Source organism: Podarcis filfolensis, assembly GCF_964270895.1.
Source record: "Podarcis filfolensis genome assembly, chromosome: 2".
NCBI classification, from domain to species: Eukaryota; Metazoa; Chordata; class Lepidosauria; order Squamata; family Lacertidae; genus Podarcis; species Podarcis filfolensis.
Window position 1 is genome coordinate 16,721,456 of NC_139605.1, and position 18,565 is coordinate 16,740,020.

General features: G+C 45.6%; 2 protein-coding genes across 2 annotated transcripts; both read left to right on the forward strand.

The window, feature by feature from the left end:
- Positions 1-2,121: 2,121 nt before the first annotated feature.
- Positions 2,122-9,200, forward strand: LOC310756770 (cholinesterase-like). The gene is made up of 4 exons (XM_083601481.1): positions 2,122-2,277; positions 6,394-7,855; positions 8,091-8,254; positions 8,984-9,200. Exons 2-4 carry the CDS (start codon positions 6,405-6,407, stop codon positions 9,076-9,078), a joined length of 1,710 nt encoding a protein of 569 aa, XP_083457607.1. The 5' UTR covers positions 2,122-2,277; positions 6,394-6,404; the 3' UTR covers positions 9,079-9,200.
- A 2,487-nt stretch (positions 9,201-11,687) lies between these two features.
- On the forward strand, positions 11,688-17,522 carry LOC310756771 (cholinesterase-like). The gene is made up of 4 exons (XM_083601482.1): positions 11,688-11,801; positions 14,715-16,176; positions 16,428-16,591; positions 17,320-17,522. Exons 2-4 carry the CDS (start codon positions 14,726-14,728, stop codon positions 17,412-17,414), a joined length of 1,710 nt encoding a protein of 569 aa, XP_083457608.1. The 5' UTR covers positions 11,688-11,801; positions 14,715-14,725; the 3' UTR covers positions 17,415-17,522.
- Positions 17,523-18,565: the final 1,043 nt, after the last annotated feature.

An 18,565-nucleotide genomic window follows, 5' to 3' on the forward strand; every position in this document is an offset into this window, starting at 1 on the left:
AAATGGTCTGCTTCTTTCAGGCGTGCCTGGAGTTGTTCAGCAACCACTCGCTCAATCACCTTGCCCAAGAATGGAAGATTTGAGACTGGGTGATGATTGGCCATATTGGCCGCATCTAAAGATGGTTTTTTAAGAAGCGGTTTGATAACCGCCTCTTTCAGCGGGTCTGGGAAGGCTCCCTCGCAGAGAGAAGCATTCACCACCCCGCGAAGCCCATCGCCCAGCCCTTCCCGGCTAGCTTTTATTAGCCAGGATAGGTAAGGATCAAGGAGACAGGTGGTTGGTTTCACTTGTCCAAGCAGCCTGTCCACATCCTCGGGGGTAACAGATTGGGACTGATCCCATGCAACTTAACTTACATGATCTATATTTTAAATAGCATGGAAAGAGTTTACCAGCCACATTCTTTTTTAAAATTGAAAGGTTTTCTCAGCAGCATTAAAACTAAAGAAATCCTAGTGACAATCTCCACCATCTCTGGGTAAGTGACCTACTGGTTAACCAGTGTATCAGTAGAACCAGGCTACTCAGTGCTTATGCTGGAACAGAGACCCAGTAGATGTTCCTATCTCGTTGGACTACATTTGCTATTATCTCTACCCATTCTCTTCTGGTGGGAGTTGCAGCTGAACAATAGATGGAGGGCCACAGGATCTTCAGCCCTGGCTTCATACAACCAGAGGGAGAAAGCTCAGATTCATTACAGGTATAGTTGTAAATCTGTATAGAAAAGAATAAACCTCACAGAGTGGTGGAAGCATAAAGCGCAGGAAAAAAAGTAGGGATAAAACTAGGTTTGAACCCAGCATGCCTCAAACATTGACACGTTGCAAAGAGTTGCATGCCAACAGGATTGCGGTACTTATACAGTATTCAGCTTCCTTGGAACGATGGACAGCGAAGACGGTGGTGCTTTTAGGATATATGAATAAATATCATTGCCTGTAATGATATCTTAGGAATGGTTGCATATTGTTCGAAAGCTGCTACTTAAAAATCCAAAATGCAGTTCCAGGTTTCTTAAATGAGGGGTTGTTGTGGTTCCTATCCAGAAGACAATATAAGAAGAATAACCCCTATGAGCCAAGCCCTCTTGTAGTCCCATGCTGTCCAACCATGGTAGAGCTCAGTGGCAGGAGTGGCCAGCCAACCAGTCAAGTCTCAGGGTGGGTGGGTATTTGCCTGGAGGCAGAGTCTGTACACAAAGTTCACCCCAGTCAGGAGTATCTCAGTTCACATAGTCAAACAGTCCAGAGGATCAAGGAAGCTGAGAGTCCAGGGTCACAAGAAGCAAAAAGCAGCAAGGTCTGGCCAGGAAAGATAGATGTTGTTTCTAGCAACTGACTGAGGCTGGAGCCATCTGGTTCTCTTCACGAGCAAGAAGGTTGATCAGCAGCAGTTGGAGTCACTCTGCCTTCTGCTCCTTCAGGCTGCTGCTCAGCAGGTGAAGCCGACTCCTGGCCCATGACAAGCCCTTTGTGCTGACAGAAGAAGAAGAAGAAGAAGAAGAAGAAGAAGAAGAAGAAGAAGAAGAAGAGGAGGAGTTTGGATTTGATATCCCGCCTTTCACTCCCCTTCAGGAGTCTCAAAGCGGCTAACATTCTCCTTTCCCTTCCTCCCTCACAGCAAACACTCTGTGAGGTGAGTGAGGCTGAGAGACTTCAGAGAAGTGTGACTAGCCCAAGGTCACCCAGCAGCTGCATGTGGAGGAGCGGAGACGCGAATCCGGTTCCCCAGCTTACGAGACTACCGCTCTTAACCACTACACCACACTGGTTTTCACTTAAGCACTGCATCTTGTTCTGAGAGCCAGGCTACTGGTTGGTTGTATTTGTGGACATTGGTATTACTCCGTTGCCAAAGGACAGGAGGATGGCAATAACTTTGGGCTGAATCCTTTTAAGTTCTACTCAGAGTGGACACACGCAAATCAATGGTCCTATCATAGTAATGTCCTTTAATTGTAGTGGATCTCCTCTGAATATGACTTATTTTGGAGGCAGCCCGTTGTCTCCCCCCCCCCCGCACCTTCTCCCAATTTATGTAAAAGCAAGGTCTCTCTGACCCCTGACATACATTCGGATGCTGCCAAGGTGTAGCTTCCTCCCACTGGGTGAGCAAAGCCAGTTGGTCATTGACTTTTGCTTACGTGCAGATGGGCAGATGCTCCCACGCCCAGGTGTTTTTCATAAGAGTCTCTGGATCCTCAGCAGTACCTAACTTTCCTCTTCAGAGTGAGCTGCAGGGGATACTGAGGAGCAGGAGAACCCCATCAGGGTGAGTCTGTAAGGAACAAAAATGTGATGTGAGCTGGCCATGGGGGATAACTCAGAAAATTACCAAAAACTGGAACCACAGCAACTCTAGACCACAAATCAGAGTGCCTCTAAAAAATGAATGAGAAAGGGAGAATAGGTAGAAGATCTGCCATAGGAATGGAAATCAGAAACTTGAGTTCTAGCAGTGTCAGTATATATATATATATATATATATATATATATATATATATACCCACCTACCCACACATACCCCTTTTTGTGGGAGGTTTGGAGGTCTTTGGAGATTTGAATGATAACCCCTTCTGCCCAACCGTACAGCAGTAGTTGTGGAGAAGCTTCACCAATAGTACAGTTTGGCGATGCTTTGAGTAACTGGGTGTGGATGCCCCAGCAGATTTGAACAAGAAGGGGACTCTCTTCAATTTCTCCATTTAGGGTGCAGCTGTTAGGATAGATGTGCATGATCGAGAGATGGCTTGTGTTATTTTATTTATATTTATTGTTTATTTATTTAATAAAAAATATTTTTAAAAACCTGCAAAGTGGTTTTCCAAAACAAAAAACAAAAAAACCACAAGCAGTAGAATCAAGAAAAATTAACAATCCTACTTTAAAACATACAAAAGCTAAAATATTAAGATTGAAATTACTTCAACTTCCTAAGCATCTAGGTATGCTTGCCTAAAGAAGAATGCTTTTAGCAGGTGCCCGAAAAGAGTCTAGCAAAGGCACGTAATGCCGTACAGATATAATGTGGAACCTGTAGTAGTGCTTAAAACTACTGAAGGGGAGGTTTTATTTATTGTGATTTCACCATGCTCTGTATTATCCGAAAAGGAAAACATTTATTTAAGAAACAGGACTGCACAGCAGCAATCTAGTCTCATCGTGACCAGTGGGACTTATTCCCGAGCCCACGGTGCATATGATGGGCTGCAATCCTATGCACCCCTTGCATCCAACTTGTACCTAAAACTGCACAAGCCTGCACCAGAGAATTGTAGAGTTGGAAGGGACCCCTGAAGGTCATTTAGCCAAACCCCTGGGGCAATGCAGGAGTATCCACTAGACCATCCCTGACCGATGGCCATCCTTCTTCTGTTTTTCTCCTCAGCCAAGAAGATACAACAACGGAGACTGGAGGTGGGGAAAAATATAAATTTTGACAATGGGGCAGATTTGTCAGGTGTGCACAGGCACAGCTTGAAGACTTTACACAGAGAGGAACCCCACCTGGGTTTCCCCGCATGTCACGTAACAGGCAGGGAGTCAGCTCAGATAGTGAGACATTGGGAGGAGGGGAGGACAAAAGGGCTCTGGGACCACCCTCCCAAAATATTTACTTGTCTTCAATGTATTGTTACCGCTGTTATTCTATAGTACAGATCCTTTTTAACTTAAATACTTTCTCTAAAATTAGAACGGCAGAAGTACAGTGGTACCTCAGGTTACATACGCTTCAGGTTACATACGCTTCAGGTTACAGACTCCGCTAACCCAGAAATAGTGCTTCAGGTTAACAACTTTGCTTCAGGATGAGAACAGAAATTGTGCTCTGGCGGCGCGGCGGCAGCGGTAGGCCCCATTAGCTAAAGTGGTGCTTCAGGTTAAGAACAGTTTCAGGTTAAGAACGGACCTCCGGAACGAATTATGTACTTAACCCAAGGTACCCCTGTAATCAGTAGCATAGATATCAAAGGAAAGGTGAGAGAATAGTCCCTAATAGATACAAGGGAGACACAGATACACAAGAACACAGAAGTAAACAACCCAGCCTTGGGGAGAGGGATGGGAATGTACAGTTTGCTGTACTTAGCCTCGAGATGGGAGACCGAAAGGGCTTAAAAAATAAAAGTCTTGTGTCTAGGAATATTTTTCTGCAAAAGCATCAGACAGCGTGTCAAAAGTGTGAACTTCATTAACAGACCCTACTTAAAGGAATTGGTCAGTTAGCCACAGAATTGCTTTGCTGATTTTTCTCATCTTCTTTTAATTACACAACTGCTTTTGGGAGGTCCTAGCTTCATGCAGGGAAGATTGGGGGCAAAGGCGAGGCTGCCCTGCTGAGTGCTCAGGGCAGCATTGAGCTGCTCCTCCTGGTGCCACGCATGGGCAAAACCGGGCGGTGGCACTGTCACTGTCCCATGCGCTCCGCTTTTGGGGGAAGCAGAGGCTTTTCCAAGGGGGATGGGGGCCTGAAGGGGGTGCGCAGGACAGGCAGCGGCCTTGGCAGGCTTTCCCAGCAGCCCAGAAAGTTGGCCTATGTGAAGAAAATTAGACTAGGCCGAGTAGATTCGGCTTTGCCTTGCCTTCGCCCCGCCCCCAAACCAGCTGGCTAATTGGCTGCATGCAGGAGGCGGGGTGAAGGCAAGGCAAGGCCTAATCTACTCAGCCTAGTCTCATTTTCTTCACATAGGCCGACTTTCCAGGACCCGGGAAGCGCAGCAGAGGTTAGGGCAGTAGGGAGGTTCATAAAAAAACCTTTTTTTATTAAAAAAAAATGCCTGCTCCAAAGGTCTTATAGCTATATCTGAAATTTCATGAATATCAGTTAATATCTTGACCCTGCTCCACTGAATTGAAATTTCGACCTTCACTACATACGAAAACGGCTGAGTAAACAGCTATTTTTGTGGAGGAGGGTCAAGATATTAACTGATATGCACAAAATTTCATATACAGTGGTACCTCGGGTTAAGAACTTAATTTGTTCCGGAGGTCCGTTCTTAACCTGAAACTGTTCTTAACCTGAAGCACCACTTTAGCTAATGGGGCCTCCTGCTGCTGCCGTGCTGCCGGAGCACAATTTCTGTTCTCATCCTGAAGCAAAGTTCTTACCCGAGGTACTATTTCTGCGTTAGCGGAGTCTGTAACCTGAAGCGTATGTAACCTGAAGCGTATGTAACCCAAGGTACCACTGTATAGCTATATAATCCCTAGTGTAGTAAGATAAGACCTTTGGAGCAGGCATTTTTTTAAAAAAAAGTTTTTTATGAACCGCCCTAGTAGTGTAGCACCCTGCTTGTGGTTAACGCTTAGCTGGAATGAAATATTCAATGCAGCAATAGAGAAATTAAAATAATAATTTATTTGTCAGACAAATAAATGTGAGACACAGTGGTATATGGTTACCAAAGCTCTGCCCACTCCAGCCCTGATGGTCAGCACTTATATTTCCTCAGCTCAGCCCCCTTGCTCCTCCTTTGGCTGCCTCTGTCCAATCAGCCTGGTTGAAATTCCTATTGCCTGTTTGCTAGAACCAATCATAAAAGATACACCCATTTCCTATTGCCTTTTATGGGAGACAAAGAGCTATATTTCCTTCTATCTATAAATGGCAAATAAGTAGTCATATATTTTATATTTACCTTAATTAACATTTCACCTTTTGCCCTATTGCCCTATTCACTGCAAAACAGATGGCTAATGGTTTTTTAATTTTTATCTTAAAAGAGATCTTGGGTTCACCTCACACACCATCTATGAAATAAGAATCTAACATAAGAATCTAACATTTCTTACTTTCTAAATCCTTTGCATAATTACATTTAAGCCAATATATTTCATACATAACATATATAGCTTTTTAGAAGCAAAGACCTTTTCTAAGTAAAAAGGAACTTAGTAAAAGCTAGGTTCTCTAAGTTCTCTAAATTCTCTGAAGCTTCAAAGCAGCTTCAGAGAGAAGCCTCTTCCCTAGCCAGCTGCTGTTAGCTCTTGCCCTTTTAACCTGTGGCTCAAGTCTCTAATGGGAGGCACATGGTAATTCTTACTTTTTACCAATTTTTAATTGTAATTGTTTTTGCAACTTGATTATATTCTGTAATTTGCATGGTCAGTGTGACCTTTTGCTCCCAGCCTGTAATTTCCTTTTACAACCCTGAAATCAGTGGGGCCCAGGAAGATAAACACCTGCCAAACCCAGCTGCCTGGCATAAAAACACACAAGCATCTGCAAATATATTTTTAAGCTCATTTTAAAATACAGATTTTGATCAGATGCCTCAGTAGGGCAGTAATTGTTCCTTGATAATTTGTCACCACCCTCCATAATGGCACCTGCCCCCCTTCCTACGCTGCTGCCCCATGCCACTCCTATTTCTGATTCTTTCAGCTGCAGCCGCTATGCCTCGTTTCTGGACTTCACCCTCCTCCTTGTGCCTCCTCCTCTTCCTCCTGGCTTCCAGCTCTGCCTCTGAAGATGATACTGTGGTGGTCACCAGCAGCGGTCCTATCAGAGGCAAAAGACTCCCGGCTGGCCCTGGCTCTGTGACTGCCTACCTGGGCATCCCCTATGCTGAGCCCCCCATAGGCAAACTACGTTTCCAGAAGCCGGTTCCACATCAGCCGTGGAGCCAGGTCTTGGAGGCCACCACCTTTGGCAACTCTTGCCTTCAGTTTAATAACGATTCCTTCCCTGATAGACCCATATGGACTCCAAACACACCACTTTCAGAGGACTGCCTCTTTCTCAACCTCTGGGTGCCCTATCCACGGCCAGTCACAGCAGTGCCCATCCTTGTATGGATCCATGATGGGGGTTTTAGCATGAACTCAGCCTCAGCAGATGTCTTAAATGGAGGCTTATTAGCTGCTACAGAGAATGTCATTGTGTGCAACTTGAATTTCCGCATGGGGACCCTGGGTTACCTGTACCTGCCACCAGCTGCCCCAGGAAATGTTGCATTGTGGGACCAACATCTGGCTCTGAAGTGGGTGAGTGAGAATGCAGCTGTCTTTGGCGGGGATCCAGCTCGGTTGACTCTCCTTGGCTCAGGTGGAGGAGGAGCTTTAGCAGGTTTCCACCTACTTTCACCAGCAAGCCAACCCCTTGTTGCCCGTGGTGTGTTTCATAGTGGAGTCCCCACTGCCCACTGGACCTGGAGGAGTCCTGAAAAGGCTGAAAGAGAATCAGTGATGGTGAGTCAGCTCATGGGGTGTCCTAAAACTAACCACAGTGCAATGGTCAGCTGCCTACAGGGGAAGGAAATTGAGAGCCATGCACTTTCTGAACTCTGTGGTATCAGATCAATAACAACGGATGGGGAATTTCTCACCGATGAGCCCCGAAAGCTCCTGGAGAGAGGCATTCAAGGCAAACCCATTCTTACTGGTGTCACGGCTAATGAAGACTCATTCCTGGTATACCTTATGCTTCCTAGTGCTGAAGTAAATGATGGGATCCTGACCTGGGAGCAGCTCCTTGAAGGGGTGCTGGAAACTCTGAAAACAGAAGAGGTTGCCAGGGCTATAGCCCTCAAATATGCTGAATACTTTCAAGGGCCAGAGCGGTACCGTTTGGCCTTGATTCAGTATTTGGCAGATTATCCCTTTTTATGCCCAATGATGGAGTTTGCTGCAAAGGCCAGAGAAGTTGGGAGCCCAGCTTATGTTTATTCCTTCAGCCACCGCAGTTCTGGCTTTCCTTGGCCAGAGTGGATAGGGACCGCACACGGAGCAGAGATCCCCTACTTATTTGGAAACTTGGCAGCATCATTGCGGAAAGACCCATCGGAGGCGGAGGTGGAATTGAGCCGGCGAGTGATGAGATACTGGGCGGAGTTTGCCAGAAGCGGGTAAGTTATTAACCTTTCTGTGCCAAGGACCAAGAATGCCTGCCCATATATACAGACATGCCCTTTAATACGTTTAATGCCCCTCTCCATTTGACAACTGATTGGTGGGATTTCAGGACTGAAAATATTCTAGGGATGACAACTCGATGCTGACAATCATGTAAGTGCTGGATGCTTCACCCTTAAATCAGTCTGAAGTTGTAATGTGGCAATGATTTCTTTGTTGCCTCTATAGGAATCCCACTGAGTCTGCGCCGAATGAGGAACAGTGGCCTGTCTACAACGCCACAGAGCAGAACATCTTCCACATCACCACAGAGGCAGCCCAGCACAAATGGATGCCACCTGGTCCACGATGTGCTTTCCTGGCCACTCATCTAGCAAATGCATTAGAAGCAAGTGAGTTCTCTAAAAACTCCATATGGCAGTATTGTTCCTTCAGAGCTCCAAGGTTCCTGCTCCTCTCCCGACGCCATCACTGGCTTAACCTCTGGGTTTATGAAACATTAAAAAAAAAACAAAACAGCGGGAATATTAAGCTACCAACTGAACCACATCATATTATCTGCTACACAAATTTTCATGAATATATATATATTGCCAGTTGTGTGAAAAATGCAGAGAACTGAAATTAAGAACAGAGAAATGAGAAGCTGGGAGAACCAAAATGGGCAGATCTGTTCATCCATAGTGGTTAGTGGTCAGGGATGAACATTACAGGCCAACAACATCTGCAGGGCCGTGTGTTCCCCATCCTCCTTTTTCATTTTTTAAAATTCATTTTTAGTCCCCGCAGCGTTCTGGTACAGGAGACATGATGGCTAGAGCCTGAGGATCAAAAAGCTTTGCTGTCATCAGTGTAGGATTCACCACGGTGAGACCTTTTCTTTAAAAAGTGAGCAGAGGAAGGGAATACTTGCTCCCCTCAGCCACCTCAGAGTACTTTGCCCTTGAAGGAGCTTAGGACCCTCTCCTCAATGGGGCACAAAGGGTACCATAACAATTCAGAGTGGGAGGATTTTGGCCTGCTTTTGATTTAAAACAGGAAACTAATCAGATCTCCTGCATGAGGAGCGATCTTCTGTTGATCAGTTCTTTCCTCCTACCCTCTCTTTTTTCCATTTGCAGGGAAATCTGAAGAAGGTTGTATTCCACCTATTCAGGAGAAAGATGTGAAGAACGAGGCCCGAGATGGCGAAAACCAGGCCTCAGGAACAGTTTAGCTAGGCCCACACTTCGCTGGATCTGGAGCCATGTACAAAACATAGCATAGCTATTCATCTCAACAAATCTGAATGAAGGAAGAAATTACTGTGATATGAATTGAATAAAAATGTAAACCCTCTTCAGGCATTTGGTATCTCCAGAATACTTGGGTTTCTTCAAGAAAAATGGGGATCTGGAACAATGCCAACCACACATTCCATAGGTAGGATGGCCAGTGAGACTGGCCTGTGAATTTTGGATAGCCTCTTTGCACACTTAGTATATATGGATACTGACTCCTTGATTGGCAGAAAAACTGAAGGGAATGGTGTGAGGATAGCCTTATTCTATTAGAGGTTAGCTGGATCAACCCCATTGCCTCCATCCCATTTATAGGATTTTAATGCTTCCACAACAACATATTCATAATAGGGATGCTTGAAACTTCTTTTCCACCTGCATTTTTTAATTGAGCCAATGCTATTGGCATATCCTGGAAATGATATGCAGATCAGAACACAGATATCATTTGATTTTCACAGTACACTAAATACCGCAATCCAGATCTCAGCTCAAAAACAACAAAATGCATATAAAACGGATACGTTAAGTCTAAATATATACAGAACGCACAAAACATGTACAAAATGCACTACAATGGGAGGGAAACACTTTCAAAAGTAAATCAAATGCTGTGTAGTTTTTAAAGTGATTTTTTTTTTACACTTTAGGGTGGGTTGAAGTGATGAACAAAACTTAAGTGAAACATGCAAGACTGGAGAAGAAATCAACTGATATATTCATCCCCAATTCAGTAATCACTTAGTCAGCTTCCCATCAGCGGTTCTCAACCTGTGGGTCCCCAGATGTTGTTAGACTACAGCTCCCATCATCCCTGAGCTCTGGCCTTGCTAGCTAGGGGTGATGGGAGTTGTAGTTCAACATCTGGGGACCCACAGGTTGAAAAAGGCTGCCATAGATGCTTATGTCTCCTCCTCCCCCAAATCCTTCCTAAGCAAACTGAGACTCTGTCATTGTGCCTGTCTTTGCTCATCCCTCTTCATAACTCTTCTGGTTCTAGGAGAACAGGGGGCGGGAGAGCTGGTCGCAGTAGGAGTGGAAGACACCCTGGCTTCTTCACCAGCCTGACTCTTCTCTACCTATTGGCTCCCCTCCTCTCCAGCTTCTGCTTCTGCCTCTGATTCTGGGCTTCCCTCGGCCACAGACTCTTCCTGCTCACTGAACCCTGTTACCTCTTAAGATTCCAACACCTCCCCCCCCCCAGTCTGCTCCTTCTTCTCCATCTGACCACTCATTGTCATCCCACCACCAATCCCCGGACTTTGATCCTTCTTCCCTTGGGGTTACCTACCTGCTGCCTTCTACTACTTCTCTGTGTCCAGTCAGTCCATGGATTGGGTGCTGACAGAAGAGTCACACAATTATTCACTTAAGCACTGCATTTTGTTCTGAGAGCCAGGCTACTCGTTGGTTGTATTTGTGGACACTGGTATAACTCTGTGGCCAAAGGATAGGAGGAATGCAATAACCTTGGGCTGAATCCTTTTAAGTTCTACTCAGAGTAGACACATGGTCCTATGGTCCTATCAGTGGTCCTATGATAGTCATGTCCTTTGCGTGGCGAGTTCCCGCCCCCCACCAGGATAAATAAAGACACAAGACACCATAATTTAAGGTTAATTGGGCGAATTAGGCCACAACTTTATTGAATTTCAGGAATGAGAGGCATTGGCTTAGGCATTGGTCCTAACGACTATCCGGCTCCAGCCCATTTGCTGGAGACACGGGGAAGGGTTAACCTTATATCGGGGGAGTCTCCTGCCAAGGCACGTCGACTAGGAGCTCCCCCGGGTCACCGCTCTGGGGCGTGCCTTTGGCCCTCACCTCCATAGGCTTCGGACAGGGCCACGCCCCCCGGAGTCCTTTAACGGGCCACCCTTCGGTCGCTGGGGGGAGGTGATGGCGTTCCTCCCCCCCCACACATCCTCTTAACCCCTTCTTACCAATGCCTACCGCCAATGCCGAGAAGTTGTGACGAGTTGCTACGAGGTAGGCGAAAAACCAAAAGGCCAGAAATCGCCAATTGGGAAAAATTCCTACCATGCCCCTTGCGGCGACAGACCGAAGTCCATAGCAAAGTCAAAGACCTACCTAAGCCTAGTTAAAGGGAGGGAGGGTGGGAAAACGTGGGGGCGAGCCGGCGAAAAGAGGGTGAGCCCCCTCCGTGCCGGCCCTAAATAGGGCAGGCCATGCCCCCCCCAGCCAGCCAGCTGATTGGCTGGCTGGGGGGGGGCAGACCCAACCAGGATTCCCCTGCTCTCGCGGGGGCTGCGACCAGCCCCCACTCATGTGCGGTGGGCGTGAAGCCCGCAACCCCACCTCCTGGGCAGGCCGGAAGTGGCTTTAATTGTAGTGGATCTCCTCTGAGTATGACTTATTTTGGAGGCAGCCCTTTGTCTTTCCCCCTGACCTTCCCCCTATTTATGTAAAAGCAAAGTCTCTCTGACCTCTGACATACATTCGGATCCTGCCAAGATGTAGCCTCCTCCCACTGGATGAGCAAAGCCAGTTGGTCATTGACTTTTGCTTACGTACAGATGGGCAGATGCTCCCATGCCCAGGTGTTTTTCATAAGAGTTTCTGGATCCTCAGCAGTACCTAACTTTCCTCTTCAGAGTGAGTTGCAGGGGATACTGAGGAGCAGGAGAACGCCATCAGGGTGAGTCTGTAAGGAACAGAAATGTGATGTGAGCTGGCCATGGGGGTTAACTCAGAACATTACCAAAAACTGGAGGCACAGCAACTCTAGATCACAAATCAGAGTGTCTCTTAAAATGGATGAGAATGGGGGAATGTTCTTTGGAGAACAGGTAGAAGACCTGCCATAGGAATGTAAATCAGAAACTTGAGTTCTAGCAGTGTCAATGTTGTTTTTTTTACCTTATTTTGGTTGGGTTTGTCTTGGGTGTTTTGAATGATAGCCCCTTCTGCCCAACTGTACAGCAGTAATTCTGGAGAAGCTTCACCCATAGAAGGGCTGAAGGACAGTCTGATGATGCTTTGAGTAACTGGGTGTGGATGCCCCAGCAGATTTGAGGAAGAAGGGGACTCTTTTCAATTTCTGCATTTAAGGTGTAGCTGTTAGGATAGATGTGCATGATCGAGAGATGTGATATACCCAATTACCTGTTGCATTCATAACTTATCTGTTACATTCATAACCAAAAAATCTTTTAAATAAATAAAATAGGAATGAATAGTATAGTAATGAGTAACTATATGGGATTAGGATGCTACAGGGACTAGAAACCATGAAAACATCAGAAAAAGCTGGAAAGAGTTCCTTGCCACCTTAAAGGGTATTTACAGTCCTATAAGAGCTTTTGTTGTTCTAATGTCCTATTATTAATTTGTTTATTGCAGAAAATGTATATGCCATTTGATTGTTAAGAGACGCTCAGAGTGTTTTACAAATAGATAAAGCAATAACTTCATCAGTAAGAAGAATTAACAACAATAATTTAAGATTTTTAAAGAAAAAAGTTATCAGTAAACTAAAAACAGATTAAAACTCTCACACCCATATTAAAATATTCGTTTCCGGTTACAGACTTTATGGTTAATGGCATTGAGGAGAAAGGTTTTTTGTTTTGTTTTTTAAAATATAAATGTGTGATATTATTGTAGGATTGTGATGGTGAAGTGTTATACATCTCCCACATTTAAAAGAATCTGGAGAGCCTTTTAGGGCAAAATAGAAATTGAAGAAGAAGAGTTTGGATTTGATATCCTGCTTTATCACTACCCTAAGGAGTCTCAAAGCGGCTAACATTCTCCTTTCCCTTCCTCCCCCACAACAAACCCTCTGTGAGGTGAGTGGGGCTGAGAGACTTCAGAGAAGTGTGACTGGCCCAAGGTCACCCAGCAGCTGCATGTGGAGGAGCAGGGAAGCAAACCCGGTTCCCCAGATTACAAGTCCACCGCTCTTAACCACTACACCATTAAAAAATAAACACTTTCCCTGAGATGGGGCCAATTGCTAAGGTCATGCTGAATGTATGGTCAGTTGGCTGATATTCACTGCCCATATGAAAACCCCATTCTCTTCAAAATATGGAAGAGTAAAAGGTATGGGGAACCTCAGGCGGCTGCTGAATGTGATCCTTGAGGACTTCATAGACCCTAGGGACTTGTCACTATGGTTAACCTAGTTCTGGGAGAATCAGAGAAAATTATCCCCACCCCCAACATCATCATCACCATTTCAGATTTCCATATTTTGGGGGCAACCAAAGATGGGGGATATTGCATACATTTCTGTCTTCTAAATAAAATAGCAGCATGCCATACTGCATGCAAATCCCTTGGTTTGCCTGTGCCAACATCTGGAAGGTTGGCCTTACCGTCACTCCTGACTGTAACACATCTTAGTCAGTTATTATTTTGCAAAAAGAGCCTGAAGGTTTTGTGAATTTACACATACAATGATGCCTGCCTGAATGGAAATTTTTTTTGAATGAACCGAGTCTCCAGGCAAGATGACTAAAGAGGGACAGCTATCTGATGGCTATCTGAAATAATCTTAAAACATCAGCAGGTGAGGCAGTGAAGTAAGATTTACTGGAAGAAGAATGTCAGCCCTCAGGGTGGTTAGAATCATAGGATTGTAGAGTTCGAAGGGAACCCGAGAGCCTTCTCATCTGTCCACCTCAGGATCCCTTCTAGCTCTATGATTCTATGGAACTGTCTCCCTGTTCCGTATACAGTGGTACCTCGGGTTAAGTACTTAATTCGTTCTGGAGGTCCGTTCTTAACCTGAAACTGTGCTTAACCTGAAGCACCACTTTAGCTAATGGGGCTTCCTGCTGCTGCTGCGCTGCCAGAGCCCGATTTCTGTTCTCATCCTGAAGCAAAGTTCTCAACCTGAAGCACTATTTCTCGGTTAGCGGAGTGTGTAACCTGAAGCGTATGTAACCTGAAGCGTATGTAACCCGAGGTACCACTGTATTCCTCTGCCCTTTACAACTCGCATGGCTGTATCCCTGAGTTTTGTAACTCTATCCCTGCAGGCCATGTGCAAATGTGATGTATGGCTGACAGTTCTTGAATAAATGAAGTTTAGGAATGATTGTTTCCTATTGAAAATTTGTACCAATGCCTTGGTCCGTGTTTTTTTTCTGGGGGGAGGGATACCCCTAAACATTTTGTTAATCTAACGGGAGAAGAAACTATTTATTTTTCTTTAAATTAGTTTCTTCACTAGCACGGTGGAATGTCAGTTCTGTTGCTACCCCCAATGGCGGTCTCATTTCCTGTCATGGTGTCTCCTGAGTCTCAGACGGAAGCGAGCGTTTAATGTGTGAAGCAGTGTGGAATTTGAGTACTCCTGAACATTTTTTCTAGAGAAAAAGCACTGGCCTTGGTCCCTGCTTTCCTTCTCCGGTGCCCAGTTGTATTCCTCACATGCCTGTAGGTTATGTTAGCTGAAGCTGGTGAGAAGTCTGACAACACTTGGAGGGTCACAGGTTCCCAATCTTGTTTTACATGGTTATCTTAGAGTAGGCACCCCAAGAAGAAAAATAGAATATTTATGTTGTGTTTCCCATGCCACTCCTATTTCTGATTCATTCAGCTACAGCTACTATGCCTCGTTTCTGGACTTCACCCTCCTCCTTGTGCCTCCTCCTCTTCCTCCTGGCTTCCAGCTCTTCCTCTGAAGATGATACTGTGGTGGTCACCAGCAGCGGTCCTATTAGAGGCAAAAGACTCCCAGCTGGCTCTGGCTCTGTGACCGCCTACCTGGGCATCCCCTATGCTGAGCCCCCCATAGGCAAACTGCGTTTCCAGAAGCCGGTTCCACATCAGCCGTGGAGCCAGGTCTTGGAGGCCACCAGCTTTGGCAACTCTTGCCTTCAGTTTAATAACGATTCCTTCCCTGATCGACCCATATGGACTCCAAACACAGCACTTTCAGAGGACTGCCTCTTCCTCAACATCTGGGTGCCCCATCCACGGCCAGTCACACCAGTGCCCATCCTTGTATGGATCCATGGTGGGGGTTTTAGCATGAACTCAGCCTCAGCAGATGTCTTAAATGGAGGCTTATTAGCTGCTACAGAGAATGTCATTGTGTGCAACTTGAATTTCCGCATGGGGACCCTGGGTTTCCTGTACCTGCCGCCAGCTGCCCCAGGAAATGTTGCATTGTGGGACCAAAATCTGGCTCTGAAGTGGGTGAGTGAGAATGCAGCTGTCTTTGGCGGGGATCCAGCTCGGTTGACTCTCCTTGGCTTAGGTGAAGGAGGAGCTTTAGCAGGTTTCCACCTGCTTTCACCGGCAAGCCAACCCCTTGTTGCCCGTGGTGTGTTTCATACTGGAGTCCCCACTGCCCACTGGGCCTGGAGGAGTCCTGAAAAGGCTGAAAGAGAATCAGTGATGGTGAGTCAGCTCATGGGGTGTCCTAAAACTAACCACAGTGCAATGGTCAGCTGCCTACAGGGGAAGGACATTGAGAGCCATGCACTTTCTGAACTCTGTGGTATCAGATCAATAACAACGGATGGGGAATTTCTCACCGATGAGCCCCGAAAGCTCCTGGAGAGAGGCATTCAAGGCAAACCCATTCTTACTGGTGTCATGGCTAATGAAGACTCATTCCTGGTATACCTTATGCTTCCTAGTGCTGAAGTAAATGATGGGATCCTGACCTGGGAGCAGCTCCTTGAAGGGGTGCTGGAAACTCTGAAAACAGAAGAGGTTGCCAGGGCTATAGCCCTGAAGTATGCTGAATACTTTCAAGGGCCAGAGCGGTACCGTTTGGCCTTGATTCAGTATTTGGGAGATTATCCCTTTTTATGCCCAGTGATGGAGTTTGCTGCAAAGGCCAGGGAGCTTGGGAGCCCAGCTTATGTTTATTCCTTCAGCCACCGCAGTTCTGGCTTTCCTTGGCCAGAGTGGATAGGGACCCCCCACGGAGCAGAGATCCCGTACTTGTTTGGAAACTTGGCAGCGTCACTGCGGAAAGACCCATCGGAGACGGAGGTGGAATTGAGCCGGCGAGTGATGCGATACTGGGCGGAGTTTGCCAGAAGCGGGTAAGGTATTAACCTTTCTGTGCCAAGGACTAAGTATGCCTGCCCATATATACAGACATGCCCTTTTAATACATTTAATGCCCCTCTCCATTCGATAACTGATTGTGGGATTTCAGGACTGAAAATATTCTAGGGATGACAACTCGATGCTGACAATCATGTCAGCAATGTCTGCTTTAAGTACTGGTTGCTTCACCCTTAAATCAGTCTGAAGTCGTAATGTGGCAATGATTTCTTTGTTGCCTCTATAGGAATCCCACTGAGTCTGCGCCGAAAGAAGAACAGTGGCCCATCTACAACGCCACAGAGCAGAACATCTTCCACATCACCACAGAGGCAGCCCAGCACAAATGGATGCCACCTGGTCCACGATGTGCTTTCCTGGCCACTCATCTAGCAAATGCATTAGAAGCAAGTGAGTTCTCTAAAAACTCCATATGGCAGTATTGTTCCTTCAGAGCTCCAAGGTTCCTGCTCCTCTCCTGACGCCATCACTGGCTTAACCTCTGGGTTTATGGAACATTAAAAATACAGCGAGAATATTAAGCTACCAACTGAACCACATCATATTATCTGCTACACAAATTTTCATGAATATATATATATATATATATCGCCAGTTGTGTGAAAAATGCAGAGAACTGAATTTAAGAACAGAGAAATGAGAACCTGGGAGAACCAAAATGGGCAGATCTGTTCATCCATAGTGGTTAGTGGTCAGGGATGAGCATTGCAAGCAAACAACATCTGGAGGGCCATGTGTTCCCCATCCTCCTTTTTCATTTTTTAAAATTCATTTTTAGTCCCCGCAGCATTCTGATACAGGAGACATGATGGCTAGAGCCTGAGGATGAAATGCTTTGCTGTCATCAATGTAGGATTCACCACGATGAGACATTTTCTTTAAAAAGTGAGCGGATGAAGGGAATACTTGCTCCCCTCAGCCACCTCAGAGTACTTTTCCCTTGAATGAGCTTAGGACCCTATCTTCAATGGGGCACAAAGGGTACCATAACAATTCAGAATGGGAGGCTTTTGGCCTGTTTTTGATTTAAAACAGGAAACTAATCAGATCTCCTGCATGAGGAGCGATCTTCTGTTGATCAGTTCTTTCCTCCTACCCTCTCTTTTTTCCATTTGCAGGGAAATCTGAAGAAGGTTGTATACCACCTGTTCAGGAGAAAGATGTGAAGAATGAGGCCCGAGATGGCGAAAACCAGGCCTCAGGAACAGTTTAGCTAGGCCCACACTTTGTTGGATCTGGAGCCATGTACAAAACATAGCATCGCAACAAACCTGAATGAAGGAAGAAATTACTGTGATATGAATTGAATAAAAATGTAAACATATGGTATCTCCAGAATACTTATGTTTCTTCAAGAAAAATGGGGACCTGGAACAATGGGAATCTGGCACACTTAGTATATATGGATATTGACTGCTTGATTGGCAGAAAAACTGAAGGGAACGGTGTGAGGACAGCCTTATTCTATTAGAGGTTAGCTGGATCAACCCCATTGCCTCCATCCCATTTATAGGATTTTATTGCTTCCACAACAACATATTCATAATAGGGATGCTTGAAACTTCTTTTCCATCCTCATTTTTTAATTGAGCCAATGCTATTGGAAATGATATGCAGATCAGAACACAGGTATCATTTGATTTTCACAGTACACTAAATACTGCAATCCAGATCTCAGCTCAATAACATAACAAAATGCATATAAAATGGATACGTTGTCTAAATATGTACAGAACGCACAAAACATGTACAAAATGCACATTTCGTGGGAGGGAAACACTTTCAAAAGCAAATCAAACGCTGTGTAGTTTTTAAAGTGATTTTTTTTTTTACACTTTAGGATGGGTTGAATTGATGTACAAAACTTAAGTGAAACATGAAAGACTTATCTGGAGAAGAAATCAACTGATATATTCATCCCCGATTCAGAAATAACTGAATCACCTTCCCATAGATCAGCGGTTCTCAACCGGTGGGTCCCCAGATGTTGTTGGACTACAACTCCCATCATCCCTGAGCTCTGGCCTTGCTAGCTAGGGGTGATGGGAGTTGTAGTTCAACATCTGGGGACCCACAGGATGAGAAAGGCTGCCATAGAGGAGATGTTTCCTCCTCCCCCAAATCCTTCCTAAGCAATCTGAGACTCTGTCATTGTGCCTGTCTTTGCTCATCCCTCTTCATAACTCTTCTGGTTCTAGGAGAACAGGGGGCAGGAGAGCTGGTCGCAGCAGGAGTGGAAGACACCCTGGCTTCTTCACCAGCCTGACTCTTCTCTACCTATTGGTCCCCCTCCTCTCCAGCTCCTGCTTCTGCCTCTGATTCTGGGCTTCCCTCGGCCACAGACTCTTCCTGCTCACTTAACCC